The sequence below is a fragment of the Misgurnus anguillicaudatus genome, chromosome 22 (assembly GCF_027580225.2).
Source record: "Misgurnus anguillicaudatus chromosome 22, ASM2758022v2, whole genome shotgun sequence".
In the NCBI taxonomy this organism is placed as follows: domain Eukaryota; kingdom Metazoa; phylum Chordata; class Actinopteri; order Cypriniformes; family Cobitidae; genus Misgurnus; species Misgurnus anguillicaudatus.
In genome coordinates this window covers 34,393,648-34,416,528 of record NC_073358.2, presented here as the reverse complement: position 1 = coordinate 34,416,528, position 22,881 = coordinate 34,393,648, and the positions used below count along the sequence as shown (strand labels likewise).

At 37.4% G+C, this 22,881-nt stretch overlaps 1 protein-coding gene across 10 annotated transcripts in view; it reads right to left on the bottom strand.

The window, feature by feature from the left end:
• The window catches only part of cacna1ba (calcium channel, voltage-dependent, N type, alpha 1B subunit, a), a 160,375-nt gene that overhangs the window by 35,813 nt on the left and 101,681 nt on the right, over positions 1-22,881 (bottom strand). For all 10 annotated transcript variants that reach the window (XM_073861032.1, XM_073861035.1, XM_073861033.1 and 7 more), the window contains 10 exons: positions 20,724-21,518; positions 20,406-20,596; positions 20,195-20,315; positions 17,979-18,108; positions 17,766-17,825; positions 15,577-15,683; positions 7,402-7,498; positions 5,389-5,549; positions 2,113-2,250; positions 933-1,134 (listed from right to left, as the gene is read on the bottom strand). In XM_073861032.1, the coding sequence (XP_073717133.1) occupies positions 933-1,134; positions 2,113-2,250; positions 5,389-5,549; positions 7,402-7,498; positions 15,577-15,683; positions 17,766-17,825; positions 17,979-18,108; positions 20,195-20,315; positions 20,406-20,596; positions 20,724-21,518 (2,002 nt within the window). The remainder of the gene's footprint in view (positions 1-932; positions 1,135-2,112; positions 2,251-5,388; positions 5,550-7,401; positions 7,499-15,576; positions 15,684-17,765; positions 17,826-17,978; positions 18,109-20,194; positions 20,316-20,405; positions 20,597-20,723; positions 21,519-22,881) is intronic.

Sequence of the window (22,881 nt, the reverse complement as noted above, 5' to 3'; positions counted from 1 at the left end):
TGCTGATTCGTAATGGCGCTGATATTTTCTGGCTACATTGCCGTGAGTCTTGATGATAAATTACTTCTCTTGAGGTCTGGGTTCCTGGCACAGTTTGTGAGTCATGTTGGGCAGGCATACGGAGAGGGAGAAAACGGAACAGCACATACTATGCAGATGACTGGGCTTCGTCTAATGGGCCCTCAGGAGGAAACACGGCAAAGACATCTTGCTGACTGCTCTTCCATGTGGCGGCTGGGAATATCGCGTGTCTTTAGTCAAAGCGTGTCAGTGTATAAGTTTGTGTTTATGTTTTGTATGTCACAGTCACAGGAATCTGATTGTTGCATTTGTCTGTCACAATCTCCTACCTGGACATCTGCCCCCTCACCGGCAATATCCTGCCCCCTCAGATCTCCATTAATGTTAAATGGGATTTAAATGATAAAATGTGCTGTTTAAAAATCACATTTGCCTAGTTGTCTTCCTAGAGAGAATAAAAAGCTAAAATAGCAAGGTCGAATTTTGATTGGTCTCTTGACTAAGCGTGCTTCCCGACCCTAATAACATCACACAAAATTTCTTGCACTACAGAAAGCAAACACAAAGGCTATGAACATTTCGACATGGAAGCCTTCTTGGACTTACCCGTTCAATGTAAATAAAGAGAAAATACTCTAAGCTTACAAAGAAAAGTCAGATAATTGGCAGAGGTCATTTGACACCAATGAGGACATATTTATGAATAAAGACATTGATTTTGACAAATAAAATATACTTAAAAAACTACATATTGTCCCTTTAATGCAACTTATTTCTGATATAATGCAAAGACATCTGTATAGGGTGGTTAAAGTGTCCAAGCACTTAAACCAAAATTAGGTCGGAACAACCTGATATGGTAACATACTGTACTGTGGATTTTCAATGTGACTATTTCCGAACATTGTTACCTCATTCTTCTCCAGACTGCATTCTGACAGGGCTTTATCACCCTGTTCCTGGAATGTGATGATTATTAAGGCCACAAAAATGTTGACAAAGAAGAAGGGGAAGACCACAAAGTAGACAACGTAGAAGATGGCCATCTCAATCCGATAGCCTGGACTGGGACCTTGGTCCTCAAACGTGGCATCCACAGAATGCTTCAAAACCCTGTGTGTAGACAAAAATCCACCATTACATTACAGTACAATAACAAGAGTATCCTATTTATCCTTTTTTGCTGTTGTGTAACCTTACTCTAATAAGCAGGTCATGAGATAATGAAATTCCAGTTTAATTGGATGGCTTTAACCAGTTTGAGATTGATGTTATACAATGTAATAAAATGTTTTTAGTTTTATTAGTGATATAGCCAAAGTAATGAAATTGAAGCAATTGGCTCCATCCTGTATTATGGCTTTTGATCCTAGTTTTACCGGTTTAGCATTTTTACATTGTGCATTACGAAAATAATAATCATATTAAAATAGTTTAAGACCAATTATGAAAAATTAAGAGAGCAGAGGGACAAAGAGCTTGCAGAAGCTTGTGAACTACTCATAAAAATAAATCACAAAATCATTCATTTGTCTGAGTTTGGGCGTCCATAAAGCAGATAGTGATTCACGAATGTCTGCCTAGCTTGTCTCCTGAAAGCTGTGCTCAACCAATATCTCTCAAATATCAGACTCAAAGGGCACCACTTCAAAATGATTACAGCCTTTAAAGTGAGAGGATAAAAGGCCAATGAGGGGTCAAAAGACACAAGGGATGTGTTTGAAAAGGACAGAAGCTTTTAATCTTTACAAAAAAAGATCCTGAATAGTAACAGTTATTTATAAAATAAAACTGTGAACAAAAATCACTGACAAAAGTCGTAGTGGGGATGCACAGTACAACAGTACTGTATCAGTTATTGTGGATACAAGTTTCATAAAGTTCACTTTTTTATCATACTGGTTAGTTTGAAATATACGTATTTATTTGATTTAGATCATTTTTGCCTCTGTCAATTGCTAACTAGATTTACATAGACATTGAAACGTGTTGCTTGTAAAAATCAACCATTTACTGGTTATCAGGCATAATGTGAAATATCCAAGCATTTCTATGACAATTTGTATACAAATGTTCCAGATGATGACTTACGTGGGCCAGCCTTCTCCAGTGGACACGGTGAAGAGAGTGAGAAATGCCCAAAGCACATTGTCATAGTGGAATTCATATTTCTTCCACTCTCTGGGCTGAGCCGCCACATCGTCCTTATCATAATCCAAGAACAGCCCCCTTATAACCAAACACACAATGACAAAGACACAAATTACAGACCAAAAATCCATGTCGAATTTTAAAGGTATGGTTCCCCCATGTATTACAATTCTAAAATCCTCTCACAAACGTATTGTTTTCACTTCAGTAGATTTATATTAGCCACTGGAGTCATTTGGATTACTTTAATGATGAATGTACAGTATGTGCGTTCTGGAGCTTGGCCATGTTGACCCCCATATAAAAAGATAACATGATGGTATTTTAATATTGAGTAACTAGTTTGTGTTTAAGTGAAGAAAGTCATTTACTTATGTATTAAGCACACACTATTATCAAGCTCTACATTTGATCAGTATGTGTGTTTCCTGGGATCGAACCCATGCAAGACCAAACATAACCCCCCATTCAGACAGCCAGCGACCAGCAGTAGCAGAGCGACGCAATCTCATTCATTTCAATGGAAACCGGGCGACTTCCGGCAACACGAGCGAAAGTAACCATTGGCGACCGTATGGGCGTGTCCAGCGACGCGAGAAAGTTGAGAAAAGTTTAACTTTATGCAAATGTCGAGCAAATTTCGGGAGCGACTACCAATGAGAACGAAGCATTGGAGTTCACATCATCCTTCTCTCGTCAGTTATTGGCGTGGATGGTACTCATTTGTGTATGACAAGCAGATTTAGAAATGCCTCATTGAAAGAGACGGGCGACACACAGCGATAACATCGCTGGCTGTCTGAATGCGGCGTAATGCTCTACCAACTGAGCCGCAGGAAAATCACAAACTACCTCAAAACAATTTCCTGCAGTTTTAAACAGTGTACAAATTATGCTTAGTTTATTAAATCCTATATATGACAAAGCCTCGATTTAACCAAATACATAGTTTCACCAGACTTCTGTTTCATTGCTATGATATTGAAATGATCTACTGTGGGGGAGAGTGGGGCACACAACCTAACACTTTTGGCTTTGGCTCTATCATTCAAAAAATATTTAAGTTTTTTACAAAATCATAACACACGAGTGTCTGCTATAAATGAACACTTAAAGATTGTTTGTGGGACCTACCATTATCATACAATTACACCAAAAGTGGCAGGAGTGCAAATGTTACCCCATAGGTGGGGTTCATTGTAACAAACAGAGGGTTTGTTGTAACACCTGCTAGAAAAATTTGTTTTTAACACAAATAATTCAATAACATTACCGGTATGTCGTTATACTAAAGGTGAATATAGATAGAATAGATAGATATCCAAACATTCATCCATCCATGATCCTTCATCTAACCATCCTTGTTTTAAAGGAATAGTCTACTCATTTTCAACATTAAAATATGTTATTACCCCAACCAAGAATTGTCGACACATCCCTCCACCATCTGTGCGCGCGCACGCAAGCGCCGGAGCGCGCCGCGACGCCTCGACAGCACCCAGCCTAGCCCCATTCACTCAATGGCACCAATCAGAGACAAAGTTAGAAGTGACCAAACACATCAACGTTTTTCCTATTTAAGACGAGTAGTTATACGAGCAAGTTTGGTGGTACAAAATAAAACGTAGCGTTTTTCTAAGCGGATTTAAAAGAGGAACTATATTTTATGGCGTAATAGCACTTTTGGGAGTACTTCGACTCGCCTGAAAAGTCCGCTCCCCTTCTCACTCTCATAATGGGAGAGGGAGGGTGTTACTGTGCCGAGTCGAAGTACTCCCAAAGTGCTATTACGCCATAAAGGGGCGGTTTCCCGGACAGGGATTAGACTAGTCCTAGACTTAAACACTTTTAAGAGCTCTCCAAACTGAAAACAACTTTCACTTACAGATCTTAAAATACATCAGGGCCCTTTGTTTTACTTCAAGATGCACACAGGTAATGTTTTTAGTAAGGCATGTTGTTTAAAACTAGTTATATTTCCTAATTAAACTAAGGCCTAGTCCTGGATTAAGCTAATCCTGGTCCGGGAAACCGCCCCCTAATGTAGCTCCTCTTTTAAATCCGCTTAGAAAAGCGCTAGGTTTTATTTTGTACCACCAAACTTGCTCGTAAAACTACTCGTCTTAAATAGGAAAAACGTTGATGTGTTTGGTCACTTCTAACTTTATCTCTAAATGCTACCATTGAATGAATGGGGCTAAGCTAAATGCTATCGAAGTGTCGCAGCACGCTCCAGCGCTTACGTGCACGCACACAGATGATAGAGGGATGTATCAACAATTCTTAGTTAAGGTTATAACATATTTTAATATTGAAAATGAGTAGACTATTCCTTTAAGCATCAATGCAAATAAATAGATTTTTTGAAAGGACTGAACAATTAAGACAAAAAAAATATTTCCCCTGATATTGTATTAACAATTATTATTTGATTTATAGTATTTACATTTAGTCTTTTCATTTCATTATCATTGTATACTGGAGGCTTAATTGTTACACTGTGTTAATTAACCCTGCTGTGCTAAAATGTTTTCAATCCCAGCTATCAGTTAGGAGTTGCTGACATGTTTCAAAGTGGTGTTATGTTTTAGGTAACAAGACAATGATTAAAATAATATAAGGTTGGATTTGGTAATTTACAGACCCAACTCAGAAATAAAATAAAAAACATAAGAGGAAGAAATGTACTTTTATGCTTCCAAACACTTTTTGTTCAATACATTAATGAAAACACATAAAAAATGTCCACAAACTCACAGGAGATCAGCTTCTGACAGTAAGATAAAAAGACCAAAAAGCTCAAATTGCTCAGCCCTGTATAAATATGTAAAGTATCCGTGTTACAATTAACCCCGTGTTAGATTGTGCCCAGCTCACCCCTACTACTAATATTTGCTTAGAAGGTGGAAATCATGTGCACTTACATACCACATAACTGTTGCTTATGTCACTAAAGTTATAAACTTAATCAAACATTATTCCAAGCACAACCATTTTATGAATTTCAATGAGGTTCATTAATCAGTAGACAAATTCAAAGCTGGTGCTTTACATGTATTATAATTATATTTTTTATTTAGGTCTGTTTTCTTTAAATCAGCCAATCAACTGACAAATCACTTGAAACCCTTCACGGATGAACCACAGTTTGAGACCCACTGGTATGCCTGCAGATGTGATTCCTAAAGGGGCCGATCCCTTTAAATCCCACCCTACCTGCAGTCTTTCTCCAGGCCTTTGGATTCATCTGTGCAGTAGAAGAACTTGCCCTTGAAGAGCTGCACAGCAATGACGGCAAAGATGAACATGAAGAGGATGTAAACGATGAGGATATTCAACACGTTCTTCAGCGAGTTCACCACACAGTCGAACACGGCCTACAAGAGAGCACAAACACACACAAAAACCAATTTGCTTTAGTAACAGCAGACCAAAGTTATAAAGCTGACAAAGATCATTTCACAGACCGTTACAACTGAGCTCAAGCATCAACCAATACAAATCTACATGCTGGGTGTGCGTCTGTCACAACTGAGAATAAACAATTATCTGAAAGTACAGTGCTGCTCACAGGTGTTTATGAGGCTATAGTAGAACAGCAGGGGTCCAGTGCCATAGATGACCTCGATACCACCATTTTTTTTCAGTCTAATACGGGGAACAATTATATACAGTATACATTATATAGTCCCTGACGAATCTACAACTTAGCACTTAATAAATCGACTGCCTGTCTGCAAATCTACGACGTTTACTATTGAATATGCATTTTGGAGTTTAAAAAAATTTTTTTTTTAAGTCTCTGCTGTTGTAAAGGCCAGTTTTGCTAAAACTGACGCCAGTCCCTGTATTAACTGTAAAGTTTTTGTGATTGTGTCTTTCTAAATATAAAATTGGAAAGTAAATCTAAATGACATTATAGTCGAAAGCCATTTTATTATTTTATTGCAAATTGTCTGGCTTTTGTTTTTGGTTGTATTTATTAATAACTCAAAGGAAGATATTTTGATATTTGATGGTAACCAATGACTTGATGATAGTAGGAAAAACCAATACTGTAGAAGTCAATGTGTAGAGTGTAAAGTGCGTGAGCAGTTTGGTTCCAAAACGCGATAAACGCCATTTTGTAAAAAATGTTACTGCCAAAATCAGTATTGTATCAGGTCAGTATTAAAAAATAAATTCATAATTTTACGCAAAATCCAATATCCGCCGTGTTATTCTGTTATCTTTTCTCCCTTTTATTTCCAAACTGCGAAAAAACGCCAGTGCTCCTTCTCTGCAGAATGCAATAAATCCGCATAACCAATCACAGTGCACCATCCCATGCATTTTAAGCAATAACGACGGCGCTTTAAATACACACAGAGTCCTAGTTTTCCTCATCTACTGTACTTTGTACCTTGTGATCAACAAACAAACAAAAACAAAATAGTAATTTTGATGGTATTGATAACCTGTGGTGGTTTTCTGTGGCGGGGAAGAAACGTAAGCCATCAAAATCAAATAATTTAAGTGAGAGTCACTCGGGCGAAGGGAAAATGCCGGCTGTTGCTTGTTCTCCAGACAGCATCAAGCTTCTGTCATGCTAACACATTGACCCCAGGAGATCTTATGAAAAACTTTACATTATTTTACTCAAAGTCAACGGAAATCAAGCAGGACAAAAACATTTTACAGCTGATCGCTGTCAAAAAAGTTCAGTGACAATGTCCCAAGGATGACAGCAGCAATAACAGTGTTCTTAATATGACAAAGTAAGTGTTTTGATAATGCTATTAATGTTTATTTATTTTAATCAGTGTATACCACTAGTCAACTTAATGAATATAACATGGCAAATATGAATGCACATTTATATATTGATTCAATACATTTATAGCATTTTGCAAAAAAAAAAACGTATTGCATTTTGCGGAAAAATAATCAGTTTTTTTAGTAAATCTTTGAAAATCAAATTATGGATTTGATTTTTTAATGTTTTTATAATCTAAAGATGCTATGTGAAAGTTTGCAACGGAAAATAGTGGTTTTCATCTTGTCACTTTCTTGGTATAGAAAACCCAAATTAGTCAAAATGGATTTATAGCGTTTTGGAACCAAACTCTAAATATCTTCTTTTGTGTTCAAGAGAATAAAAAACTCATACAGCTTTAGAACAAGTAAATTATGACAAAAAAAAAATTTTTAGGTGAACTATTCCTTTAATGGTCTGCATTGAAAATGTACCTTTAGTTTTGGCAGACGTTTAATGGTCTTCAGGGGCCTCAAAACTCGCAACACCCTCAGGGACTTGATGGTGTTGATGTCTTTTCCCTTGGTCCCTCTATACGAGTCAAAAAAGCAAACAGTCAGTCAATGCAGGATCAAACATACTCGCATGCTGTAGTCAGCCTTCGTCAAAATTAATATATATCCACACAAAACACGTGAGAATGTAAGTAAATGATGATTCTTCGGTTAAAAAATCAATAATGGGCCGCTAACAAAAACTTCTGTAATACTCACCCAAACTGATTAAATACCGACAGCTAAAGCTGTAAGTAAATGTATGCATGGTTTTCAGTGTCATAGCTTTAAATCGTTCCAGTAATGGATTGGTGTTATTTCACAAAAGCACATGCTCTGGTGACAGAGTATGAAATACAGTTTGTATTGCATGCAGCAACCACATTTAATATCAACGCACTAAATTGCCTCCATCTGAAATGTTACCCCATTACCGAATGATACAGTTGTAGTAGAAATCATGCAAAATTAAAAAAGGTGACATGAATACAACCCAAGCGCGGCTGTGCATCAGATTCTAATAGAACACCACGCCACCAATGATATTTAAAAGAAACCTCACCCTGAACATAGGGCACCGTTTCTTTTTAAGAACCAATGCTGTCTTTCTTCTAAGTTGTTTTTATCAAGTTGACACAATTCAGATGTGTTAACTTGAGTATTTAAATACAGTGCATCAACTCATTCAAACACAGCACTTACACCATGGAAAACAACAGGTAGGCTAAATAAAATTAACTAATATTAGTTTACGCTAAAAGAAAGTGTGCAGTGGAAATCCTTCATGCTTTAGGCTCTGAATGCCCAAATCTTTACTGCCAAGCTTATAATGCACTGTAAAAAATACTTTGCTGCCTTAAAATTTTTTGTTGAATCAACTCAGATTTACAAGTTATTTCAACTTTTTATTTATCTTGACTAGAGATGAGTTGTTATAACTACAGGTGAGTTGAGACTTTTCTCTATTTTATAAGTTGTGACAGCTAATTTCTGTTGACATGACTTGTAAATCTGAGTTGATTTAACAAAAAATTTTAAGGCAGCAAAGCCTTTTTTACAGTGTGTCATTTGATGAAGTAACTGCAAGGACAAGCACATTCAATAACTAAATTAATAAAATATCTGAATGTTATTTGAATAAACAAATAGCATGTGCCCTAAATCCTAAATCTAATAAAAGCACAAAGTACTAAAAAACATTATTTTCTGAGATGCCACATGCGTTTAAACACCTTTCAAAGTTAATCCACCTGCAGATAAATGACCAATTCTACACTATCGAAAGAAATCAATTACCTTTCATTAACCACATTGTTACACAACTACAAAACAAATAACTAGAGATGCACCGATATATCGGCCAATAATCTGTTTTAGCCGATAAAAGCTCATTATCAGCCATCGACCGATTATTTCTGTCAAAATTACAATATTTCCTTCAGAAATATGTAACGAGTTCTGATTGTGTAGTTTGTTTAGTATGTTGTGATTCGACAACAGCTTAGCTTAGCACAGCCGTGAGCTTAGCTGGCGACTGACGTATTCATGTGGGCGGAGTTTAGTCAAAAACTCTTACATTGACGTCATTCAAACGGGAAAGTTGAGGGCTGTAGTCCAAACCGGCCATTCACTGTAGGCTTATGAAGAGTTTTGTTGCAAAACGAGATAACTCAGTTTTTTTAATTGTTCAGAAATCTCGTTTTTTGGTTGTGCATTCCAATTAATTTCAATTCAACTGCAGTTGGTTTGTTTTGATTTAAACCTTCATAACTTAAAAAATTCTGCTAAGTAGCACCATAAAACAAAATAATAACATGATAACATAATAATAAACATGTTTTGACAAAAATGTTAAAAAATTGATTTATCTCGTTTTGCAACGAAACTCTTCATATATTGCCTGGCAGTGAACTTTGAGCTTTATCATTTTACAGATATTATTTATGCTCTAACAGCAACATTGCACAATAACTAAAGTTTGAAAAATGGGATCAGGAAGAACGTGACCTTTAAAGGTAAAACCACCTATAATCAATATCGGCAAAAATCACTCCTAATAATTGTATCTGTAGAGAAATTTAGTATTGGTGCATCTCTACAAATAACCTCAAGAAAAGTCCACATACAGTATGACGACAAGCTTTCCTTTAACTTCAATCCTAACACTGCATGTGTGCCTGCTGTAAAGGACTTTGTATCAGTTTGCAGGTACCGTTTAGTTCTTCCAGTGCAGCAATGGAAGAAAGAACAAAATAATTCTGAGAGGTCAAATCGCATACCACTGATTCATGCCTTGCATCCGAATATGCGCACTTCCTTACTATATAATATGCAGAAAATTCGGAATAGCCAAATATTCATGAAACAGCAGGCAGACGGATGCTTGAGAAGCTGTCAGATTCAAAAGGTTTATAAGTCTATTTTACAGTTATCGTTACTATGTCATAGAACATTCTAACATACAAAATAGGGGAATGGTGGATGTAGTAAGTAAAAGAAAAATGTATTTATACTACACCTCATTTTTTTAGTTCTTCTGTAAAAGTACGGGTATTCGGATGCAGCTATGATCTCTTGGATTAAGCGTTGGTTTACAAAATGCATTAGCAGATGTATGATTGATGCTCTCAGGTGAATCAGCAAAAAACAAAGAAATTATCATTATTACCGAGACATTATTATCCCCTATATCTCTATTCAGCTGTAAAAACGGGCTAAATGACCTACATGTACAACTGACCTTTCCATTGGCAAGAACAGGTGATGTAACAAGTGATGCAGCACATGTATTACCTTAGAAAACGACTATAATGAACAATCCTAAACTAGGATAAGTGTTAATATCTACACATGCAGAGTTCATATATTTTTCAATATATTCAATAAACACCAGTCCAACAGCCAATCAGCAGAGACCTTACAGCATGGTCAACAATCAGCATGGTGAAGTTACTCCTTCTGGCCCAATCGCAGGGCTCGACAAGGTGATGCAACTCCCCCCATGCTCCCTGATGCACATTAGTCTAGCATGCAATTTACTGTACAGGGCCTGTGTTGTTTATTCCCCCAAAGTCAAAGCAGAGCTTCAATAACGTCTCAGTGGACACCCTGATAACTTTCACAGCACCCACAAGTTAAAGAGGAGAAATCACATCAATTCAAAGGTTCTGGTGAAAGGTACCAGTGTTATTGTAGAGGCTCCAACCCTGTACAGATACTTTCACTCCACTGATATGTAGTGACAGTAAAGGACATTGTCCCTGTCAACATAAGACAATGAAGAATAAAGGAAGTTATCAATGAGGGATAAAAGAATATTGGGGGTTCCCCACCTGTTTACAGTTTGATGTGATCTAATAAATGAGAAGAACAAAAGCACAAGGCAAAACATTATGACATACTGGGAACAGAAAGCACCTCTGAACATTGCACATATAGTCGGAATGAAGAGATGTTAGGGGTATAAACAGTAAAAATGCATAATGACTTGAATGATCATATGCAGATGTTGCGTGAGTGTTTTTAGGTGAATGTTTCAGAAACTGACAAAAGACGAATGCTGGGTGAAACAGACACTCGACTGCCATTTATTTCCAAAGGGATGTTAACAGGATGAAAGATTCTCATGCCGGAGTGTGAAGAGATGATTGTAGGAGAGATGAAGTGTAGATATGACAAGAAAAAGAAATTTGACCGTAGATCTTAAAACCAACATGATTAAGATCTGGTGCGAAACTAAAGCATGCCGAACCAAAAAGAGATGCTTGAACCATGTATCTCTCTACAGTCATGAACTGATTTATATCACCTCAAGTGTGGTTAGGAATGGGAAGCAGGAATGGGAATCAACCATACCATTTTATATCAATATATGGGTCATATTAAAACAATATTATGATTGTGTATTTTATGAACAGCGGTATGTAATGTATGTAATGTTTCTCTTACATTTGCATTTGCTAGTGTATTTTTGACTCTGATACTACAAAAACACTTCTGAGTTAGAATTTTGGCTAAATAGAACGAGTCATCTGCAATAGATCTGATGCTAAATGATGTATAGCTTTCTAACAGATTTCAGTTGTGTGCTTAATGGTTTCTTTATTTTAAAAAAAAGTGAATAAATAAACTAAAATATTGACTGATGGGATGAAAATATTAATACAGTATCATGAAGTAAAATACTGCAATGTTTTCCTACACTAAGTTAAAAAGCAATATTTTTATGTTTTTTGAACTGTGACGCCAGCAAATGGTGATAAATCTAAAGGCATAGCATTATATTTATACCATATATACATATACTATCTAATAAAATTGAACTACAGTAGCATAAACATAATTTTGGGATTGTCTGTTGTGCTTCAACCCCAAAAAGCACGCTCAAATATCTGGCCAATCACAGCAATGACAATACACTAAGTTCTCTCATGTGAATCTGTAAGCATGCAGAAAGATGATGATGTCTGAAATTAAGCAGTTCAGATGCAAAACACTCTAAGTGCGCCTGAGATGTTTTCTTTCACTATAATGAAATAATAGTTAGTTTATAGTTGAAAATGTTATAAGTCAGTAATTTAAATGCCTTATTTTTACAAATGTCACTGTGGTCATTTCATATTTAACAAATTTGACTGTGTTTCACTGCAAAACCCTCTAAGTGCATACAAGCTTTTTTGGCAAAAACTTCCAATTGTAAAAAAATGTCTTCTTTGGACACGACATAGTAAACAATTGCAAAATCACTAAAGATGCAACTAGAAACATTGCAAGTAGTAATAAAACAATACAGTTAATCCACGGTTCAATACATATCTTGTGTTTTAAACCACGGTTTTTCGTTCAGTTTTAATGACATATCCCATTAAAGTGTTTTTACATTATTCTATGTTAGGCGACAGGAACTGTGTGATGTAAAAGAGCACCTATTGTCCGATTCACGTTTTTAAATTTCCTTTGGTGTGTGTGTATTAGTATATGTTCACGATATGCAAAATATGCGCGTCAATTCGTCAGACGCAAAATGGAGGCGCCGTAGAGTAGTAGCAACGCGAGTGGCTCCCGTCCACGTCAGTTTCACACAGCAAGTGTGAGCAGTGCGTAAGCGACGCATGTTTTTTTCAGCGCCCAAGTTAACAAGCATGCACCCTGCCGCATGAGCAGCACGAGCTTGCGGCGCTGTAGCAGCAGTGCTGGGATTGTTTCTTCGTTGGTTCTATTTTTGCTGCGCTGCGCTGCTCACGCTCAATTAAAGTGACAGTGCTTTGCTTATGGTCTAAATGCTCGTGGATTGACGCAAAAAAGTGTCATTTTACCATAAAATCATGTGAGGCCAAGTGTGTTTTAAACAGTCGTGACTTTGAGCAATTTAACAGAATGCAATGAAATATTGAATCGAATCTGACTGATAAAATGAATGGTTCAATTAATCGATGCTTTGAAATAATAATCGGTAGATTAATCGTTTAAAAAAATAATCGTTTATCCCAGCCCTATAGGCAACAGTTTACTTCCTGGGATTGGTGATGTGGACAAGACCGACATTATCATAATTCCTCCCGCTTGGACTCACAGCCTGTAAGTTAACTCCTGATAGCATTGCATTGTGACCGAATCTTTCAAACATGGTAAGGAGCATCACATTTCCGGCTGACATCAGAGGTATTCAGGACAATCACAATTTTAAGATTAGCTGGCCACAGCAGGGACACAGTGTTTTTCCAATACGTGCGTTTCAGGAAAAGAGGGAAATCTGGAGCCGCAAAAATGTACGGTATGTGGAAAATAATGTGTTTTTTAACACATCGTATTATTCAAAATACACAAAATAACGTTGTTTTTAAGCAATGAAGTAGGTGCTCTTTAAGAAGTATGTTAATGCAAAAATCTACTTTTAATAAATTCGAAAATAAACGTACATGAAAACATAAATTGGCCATTTAATATAAAAAATACATGTACTGCACTTAAGTAAATTAAACTTGACAGTACTGCAGTACGGTATCCTTTATTTAAAATATAAAGTCCAACATCACTTCACTATGCTGTGTACACAGTACATCATATATTCATATTTTGTTTCTTGCTCTAGATAACTCACGGGATTTAACTTTGCATCATGCGCATTCTTCACCTGAGTTGAAATTTTTCATCTATTTGCGAGGATGACACATTTGAGGTGACAAGCATGCATTCGCATACTTTCTAATGCCCCATTCGAATTCACGTCTATTTGTTTCATTGCATTGAATTTGTATAATCTACTGAAAGTAAAACAGTGTGGCATTTAGCAGATTCTAATAACAAAACAGTATTTCTAAATGGCATGATGTCAGGATTAAGCAGATTTGAATTGAAGTTATTTGATGAACACATAATACAAGTCGAGAGCATTCGGTCAATATCATTATCTAATTTTTTGATTTTGCATCTGAGCTCCTCAATTTTTGGCCAAAAAAGCCAAACTTGTCCTGATATGCCACTCTAATCCACTTTAACAGGCTCTCTTTGATATGATATGACACATGCACACAGAGAGCAAAAATACAGATAAACAAATCATCATGTCAACTGGCACTGTACGGATCATCCAGGGCTTCATATTCAGTACAGACCACTGAAACCTACTGAGAATGGGAATGAGGTATTTCTTCACTTTGTCTACCCGAGTACTCCATCATCCGCTGTCAAAAATGGCACTATTACCAGATTTCACGGGTGCAAAATATTTTGGAGTTGTAAAAAATCACAATTCGCGCAAATATTGTGTCGTCATGATTTCCGAGCACTCGGGTACTCGTGGCCATCCTTAGCAGGAATGCTTAGAGGAAGTGAAATAGATTGATAGCCTCTGCCACCCGATAAGACTGGAGAATTAAATGACATGGAAGAAGGAAGAATCAAGCGCATAGGCAGCAAATGTTTGCTAAGTGATCCTAAGTGATGGATTATGGAAAAGCTAAAACATTGCAGAAGATCTCATGCTTCAACACTTGCCTATGGGCAACACATTGCTCGACTCACACTAAGACAGGCATATGGACGAACAGTGAAAAAGAGAGAGAGAGATAGAGACAGAGACGTTACCCCATGAAGCTCCTTTAAGTGATTCCAGGCAAAAAGAAACAAAGGAAGAGAGGGAGTCAGTGACAGCACAACAGTACATTCACAATTACTGTAACACCCCTTAGCTTTGACAAGACATCACAGCAATAAAAAAACAATGATAAGCAGTATATAAGACTCAAGCTGAACGCCTGTTCCCCTGCACAAAAATATCACATTCATAAACCAAAACATTCAATCTAATAACATGCATGAATTTAGGGCACCAGTGCGCGCACACGCTTCCTATTCTACCTCACTTACATTGAAAATAAATAGTGACATTGCAGGAATCATGTTATTATGTCATCATTTGAGTCAGAAGTGCCACCGATTGCACAATCTACACAATCATAAGCACCAAAACCAGAGCTATTAAATATTCAGGAAGAACATTTTAAATTTAAAAAGAAAAAAATGACTTTTTTTAACTTTGTGCTGAATAAGCAATGTTTTCAAATGGTTTCTAATAGCATCTAATTGGTTTTCCTCAAAGCTAAAGTGTTGCAGCGGTCCATCCATTACACCACAGGAGATGAGCGAACAGATGATTGTATCAGACAACTCCTTCATTAGCTCTCACACATACACACACATACACTTGTTCTTTTTAACAGATTACTACAAGGATCGCATTCTGGAAACTGCAATAAAGTGATTTGAATTGATCCACACCATTGATAGAAGAACAAGGAGGAAACAATTGATCAGCAGAAGCCGGCAAACATCTTGGTTTATTTTCTTGTGCTCTGCTCACAGCGCAATGAATGAGAGAAATTTAAGGCCCATTTAATGCAAAATTTCAGGTTTGGATATGTACAACTAAAATAGACAAAAACACACTTGTGTGTAATAATTTGAAACATAAAATAAATATATACATATAGAAGGAGAGTTTTTTAGAGATCCGATAGTTATGTGGGATTATGCAGGGATTATAATATCATGTACATAATAATAATTTCTCTTGGAAAAAAGCATCTGATAAATTACTAAAAGTAATAAACTTACGAGAATGCGAACGCCACCAGCGCACCACTGACCACGATGAAGTCCAAAATATTCCACAGATCTCTGAAGTAGGAACCGGGATGCAGCAATAAACCTAAATCCACCATCTGAAAAAAGAGCAGCATTAATAATAATTATAACCAGTAACGGCCGGTGACTTCTTTTTTCGAGGGCGCTCGATGCGAAGTTCGTCACAACATGTATGTAGCCTGTCATGTGTGTGGTTTGTAATTTCAAAATATGTGTTCTGAGCGTTGAGTGATCCTGTGTGCATCACGTGTCTTGTCAAAATAAGTGCCTGCTGCAGATGCGTCTAAAGGGTTTATGATAAAAGAGAAGCTTGCGTTTGCCAGATACTCGCATAATCTCATGTGTTATCAGAGTTTAGAGTCGTGCGTGTATTTTGTGAACGTGAGCGTCTCTTTTAACATAAACGGTTTTGACGCGTGTGCAGCAGGCACTTATTTTGACAAAACACATGATGCACATGGTTAACATGACACTCCGAACACATATTTTGAATTTGCGCCCCTCGGATGAGCAGTCACAAGCCGCCACTGATTACACGTTCCACGGGTATGCATTATTTTTCGATAAACACACACCTGACCTGTCAAAGTCTTAAAATAACCAACAGAGCAATGTCTGTGGTAACCATGGTATAATTGTGGTAACCAGCGGAATAATTGACTCCGGTCCTTTGAATTATTTAAAAAAATGATACACACCTGTGGTGCATGACCACCTTGGGTGTGCATTATTTTCGAGAAATTCAACTGCTGGTCATCAATTATTTCTTACATATTACTAAAGCTTAAACTCCAAAAGTGAATTTCCACAAGAGTACAGATCAATGAGTTTTATAAATACATTAGGTAGTAAAGGAGCTCTTGTAAGGGCCGGTTTCCCCGACTGGGATTAGCTTAATCCAGGACTAGGCCTTAGTTCAATTAGGAAATATAACTAGTTTGAACAAACATGCCTAACTAAAAACATTACCTGTGTGCATTTTGAGGCAAAACAAAGGGCACTGATGTATTTTAAGATGTCAGTGCAAGTTGTTTTCAGTTTGGACAGTTCTTAAAAATGTTTTAGTCTAGGACTAGTCTAATCCCTGTCCGGGAAACTGCCCCTAAAAGTTAAACACTTGAATTAAGGTGAAACATGTGGTAAGCTGTGCCACTTTTTTCACTTCATTTAAATTAAGAGTTTGGTTCCAAAATGAGATAAACACCATTTAAAAAAAGTCAGTATTGTATCAGGTCAGTATTAAAAAGGAAATTCTTAATTTTACACAAAATCAGATATCCACCATGTTATTCTGTCATCTTCTCTCCCTTTTTCCCCAAAACGCGATAAATGCCAGTCCTCCTTCTCTGCAGAATGCAATAAATCCGCTTAACAAATCACAGCGCACCATTCCACGCATTGTAAACAACAATACAGTGTGTTGAATACACATGAAATCCTAGTTTTCCTCATCTACTTTTTACTTCGTGATCAACAAACAAACAAAAACAAAATAATACTTTTGATGGAATTGATAATCCTGTCATGGTTTTCTGTGGCGGGAAAGAAACGTAAGCCATCAAAATCGAATAATTTATTTGTTCTCACACGACAGCATCAAGCTTCTGTCATGCTAACACATTGACCCCAGTTGATCTTATGAAAAACGAAAATCGAGCAGGACCAAAACATTTCACAGCTGATCGCTGTCCAAAAAGCAACGACGTCCCAAGGATGACAGCAGCAATGACAGTGTTCTTAATATGACAAAGTAATTGTGTTGATTAATGCCATTAATGTTTTTTTAATCAGTGTATACCACTAGTCAACTAAATGAATATAACATGGTCAAGATGAATGCACATGTATATATTGATTCAATAGATTTATAGCATTTTGGGGGAAAAAATCTGTTTTTAAAATAAATCTTTGAAAAACAAATTATGGATTTGATTTTTTTATGTTTTTATAACCTAAAGATGCTATGTGAAAGTTTGTAACAGAAAATAGTGGTTTTCATCTTGTCACTTTCTTGTTTGCCTATAGAAAACTGGATTTATTGCATTTTTGGAACCAAATTTTCCACAAAATGCTCAAGTGACAACTTGCCCCACATTGAAGTTAAGCTATTTCATTTAAATGGTAGCACCTCACACATTTTTCCCCTTCCTTCCACTTACCTTAATGATCATCTCAAATGTAAAAACACCAGTGAAGACGTAGTCCAAGTACTTCAACACCTATGCACCAAAGAAAACAAAACAGCATTTTATTTAAAATAAAAGCCCATTTAACGCACTTGTAAGTGACATAAAAACGGACAAAATGTGACTTTACACAGCAAGCCAAGCAAAGAGAAAATATAGCTATGAATTGTTAAAGGGTTGACTCACATTGTTATGAGCTGCATTGGCATGGACCGGGTCCTCAGCAGCCAGAGCTATACTGCTCATGGCAATCACAACCAGGATACACATCTCAAAGTATCGCAAACTCACTATGTAGTGGCACAGACGCCTTACTCTGCACAGACAAATATACACTATCAAAATGAGAATAATCACAGATTACATTTACTTTAACTTATGAACAACAACAACTTTCAATATATCATTTAAATAATACATTTGATTTACTATAGGTTAGAAAGTGGTTTTGGCATTCACTTACTCTCTCTCTACACACACACACACACACACACACACACACACACACACACACACACACACACACACACACGAAATCCATAAGTATTTAGAAAGTAATTATTGCACATAACTTTATTCATGGACTTCAATGTTGTTAATTCTTTAAATTTGAAGATTTCTTGAGTTAATACTGATGCCTGGTGAAAATTTAATGTAAATAACCTTGTTGGAAATGTATGTACTGAAAAAATGTTGACGCATTCAATACTTATTTCCCACTGTACGCTGAATTTGGCAACTGTTCATCAGTACATAGCTTTATGTGCTTGTTTATGAGCTTGGAAGCCCTTTAGACTTTTAAAAATCTTGCAAGCATTTATCTTAAACACATGCAGTCAAATTTTACAGCAATTCGGATGTTCAGGAGGGTAATAAGTTAAAACCCTTGCTGACATACTGTAACAGCCTTGATTGCTTTCCAGTCTCCAACAGCTGTGTGTGTTTACATCATTCTTGAGAAAAACTGCTTTAAAACTGGCAGTTATTAATCTTAAAGCTACATACAGTTTAACGTAGCACTGTCCACTACTATCCAGCTAACTTTCTGATAGAGCAGTTAGTTATGCAACAAGTTGCAAACAATATCGCAAATCAAGTGAAATGTACTTAGCTTGTGAATGGAAAGTGTTGAAAGGTACACTGTTTTAAAAGAAAACACGGTTCGGGTTGCTGTCGATTACCACAGAAAATAATTGTGACCCTTTCCCTCAGTTTGTAAAAAATCAAAATAATGTGTTAAGAGTAATTTATTTAAGAAAATTCTTGGCCAAAACCGAAAAAAAGGAAACCAAGGCCGAAAACCAAAACTGAAACACCGAAAGAAATTATTATGTCAATTATTAGTACCATTGCATTTATGGCTATCACTGTGTACTAACTTTACTAGGGGTGTGACGGATCACAAAACTCACGGTTCGGATCACATTACAGTGTCGCATCGGATTATTTTTCGGATCAGCAAAAAGGGGGTGGGAAAAATCTAATAAAAAACAATGAAATTGCAAACATTTATAAAGAAGAAAGTTGTACATTAATAAGGTCTGAAATAAGCATTAGGTACAGAAATCAAATTAAATGAATCATAACACTGTCTTTATTGTATAAATTAAATATATTATTATTTTTAGAGCTACAGAAGTGATTTTCTCTTCGTCTTTGGTTGTTTGATTAATGTTAATGACACAGACTTAAGTAGGTTAATTGAGGTTACTGTCTCTTTAAGACCAAATTAGCACAGACTGGTTTCTGACTGTAATCTATACATATGTATGTGCCCTATCGAGAGCAGAAAGATTGTATGTTCGCTTGTTTTTTTAAAACGCGTCTCTCGTGTGTGCACTATTGAGGGCACTTAAACGCGTGCAGACAGAGACCGAGGGCGAATCCCAAACAGCACAGCATAAACAGTCGCTCCACATAAAAATGTTACGTTGTTTTTCATTGCTTTATTCGCCAAATGTATGTTAATGGACTACAGTAAGAGACACATTAGCGCGACTCTCTCTAAAGTTTACACATCAAGAGTTCTGAGTTCTGAAGGGCATACTGTGATGATCACGTCTGGACCGGACACATTCAACTGCATGTGCCTCTGTGCGTACAGAAAGCTGCTCACTTTAGCGCCTTTTTGCAGTTACACACATCCACACCGCAGACATGTTGCTTCAGACAACATGTCTCATCACAACATTTCGGCCGTATTGTTTCGGTGATAAAGGTCTTTCGACCGAAAACCGAAAATGCTCTTTTTGGCCATTTTCGGCCGAAAATTTTCGGTGCTGAATATTCGGTGCATCCCTATAATTTATATGAAAATGTAGCATTAAACTTGAAAAGAGCATCCCAACTTGCAGTTAGCAATTCCCCAACACTCCCACATACATACACACAAACACACTCACGGATTGGTTGGGTTAAAGATGAACATGGAGCTGAAGGGAAGGATGGGACGAGGGCCACTTTGGTTTAGATCCTCCAGATTCTTTTCAGTCATGGGCGCGCTCTCACTGTCTATACTGTTCACTAATGAGTGACAAATAGATATCACATGTAAATCCATAACTTAGAAACCATTAAATAAAATGAGTCAAAAATACATCTACAAATACTGACTTGGTATTAGCAATGTCTCTCCAGGTGGAGATGTGATGGTTACAGGAATGTGAGGTCCCATTCCTCCAGTCTGATCAATGTTCCGCTTGTTGTCTGATTCCTCTGGTTTCTTAAGGCACCACCTGTTGCCGACTGGGGGATGATGGGGGTCCACAGTCAGTGAATCTCCTCCTATGTCCATGTGTCTGGAGCTTGAATGTGAAAGTCACATTTTAGCCATTACTTTTTGCCATTATAGGGCCAGATTTACTAAAAAGGGCACAGCAAGTTTAACAGCACCTTCAATTTACATCATACTTTTTCTATAATAAGTTCTACCTGTGGCTTTGCGACTTGCCCTCCTCTTTCTCTCCATTTACTTGTTCCTCCTCCCCCTCCAGCGTGGACTGAGCTTTACTGGTGCGGGGCCTGTGCCTCCTCTTCCCTCCGTTACCTCCATTCTCCCCTCTGCAACACCTCTCCCCTTCCCTCGTTCCTGAACGTGAGCCGTCCTTATGCCTGGACCTCCTTTCACACTTGCCCCCAGTGCTGATCACTCCATTGCCCTCCCTGTTATGTCTGTGGGAGTGATGATGACGATGTTCCTTCTCCCCAACTCCTTCATCCACCGAGCTCTGGTGATGATGTCGATGGCCTCCCTCTCTGCTCCGGCTCCTGTCACTCTTTCCCTCTTTATATCGGGTACCATCGTGATCTTTGCTGCGACTGTGATGAACATGATGTCTGCCTTCTTTTCCATGGCCAGTGTCACCATTTTCATTGGTCTCATGGGAGGTCCGCTCCCGGTGACGGTGGTGCTTGCGTGGTGGGTGGGACAGTGGGGGTTCGATAATAGGGGCATCTCTTTCCTCTGGTGTGCCGACTTCCCCCATTAAATTCTGGGGCTTGTCCCAGTCTGTCCCGGGGCTTACGGGGCCATCACAATGAGGTTCCACCACCAAAGGCCGGTCCAAGTGAGTTTTGATGTCTGGGCGAAGGTGAAGTTCAGAAGTTAGACGGGGGTGGAGCTCCTCCTGGTACAATGCCTCGCTGCTGGCCTGCATGTGCTTACGGATTTGGGTGGTGCGTTGCTCCCACACGGACATCATCTTTAGGGATCGTTGCTGTTCCTTACTGAAAAAAAACAAGATATGATAAACATATCTCAGCATCAGACAGATGAAGTTACATACAGTACAGATACTGTATGCAATTTGATGTGTGGTCTTCATTCATATGGAGACCCCCTTTAAATCTGGTAACTATGTGATTGCATTTATTGAATAGTAATGATATGAAAATTGGTATACACTATAAAAAGAAGTTCTTTATGGATGCCACATAACAAATATTACAAGACATGCTTTACTCATCCTGCAATTATCTGTGCATGGTGGTTTGGCTCATGCATCTAATGTCTGTGATACACCAAGTGTTCTGATTTCCAGTAGTATTTATCTGGTTTAACAACTTTATGAAGGATCCAAAACTCCAAAACACCACTCTGCTTAAAACCCACATCCATGTATTCCCAGCCTCAGGCCATTTAAAAATACAAGTTTGTTGGCAGAATCCATTAAGAGTCTGATAAAAAAATTCTCATTTACAAGAAAACATGTCAGACGCACTTAGAGGGTTTTGCATATAAGCTGATTAATCTCATGTCTCATGTTTTTAGTCTCATGTCTACCAATAAAAAATACACTTCTCATCTTTTATGCTTCTACTTGGCCTTCTTAAGCTAGCGTAAAGAATACATGTTACTACGGCAAAGAAACGCAAAGGAACATAATTTTTAGGGGAAAGTAACAGAAAACGCGGTTCTTTTCCTCTACCCCGTGTCTACTCCACATTTTTATTCTGATCATAACTCTAGCAGGCAAGCTGTGTTCCAAAGAAGAGGCGTTATTAGTGAACTACAGCCATGTGTGGACAGGTAATGAGAAAGGGAACAGGGTAAGACTAATTTTCAGGCACAATATGTCTTTCCAGTGTGAAGCAGTCTGATAAAACCTCAAAGAGTGATTTTAACTTTCTTTTGGTCACTACATTAATATTTAGAAGGCAAAGACAGAAAGCACTAGAAACCATGGGGGGAAACACGGTACTCAAGATTAGGAAATGGTGCGAATCAGCTTTGAACCTGCTTTGCCTACATGAGCACCCTGGCTTAATGTGTCAGGGCAGGTTCACTTACAGCTACTTTACATCTCTGACATTTCTTGTTTTTATATTATGAGAAGAAAGCAATGATGCTGCATACAGCTGTACCTGGTAAGAAATCCAATAAATCTATAGAAACATCAACACAAACTGAAACTTTGCTCTTTCAGTAAATACTGCATTTTTTGCAACCTAAAGCATTGTGCTGGATTTTCTTTATACACCCGACTGCAACCATTCTGCTGCATGTGAGATTTATTAATTGTTCTTAATGAAATATTTTACATACTCAAATATTGTAATATTTTACAAAATCAAATTTTGAGAGTGTCAT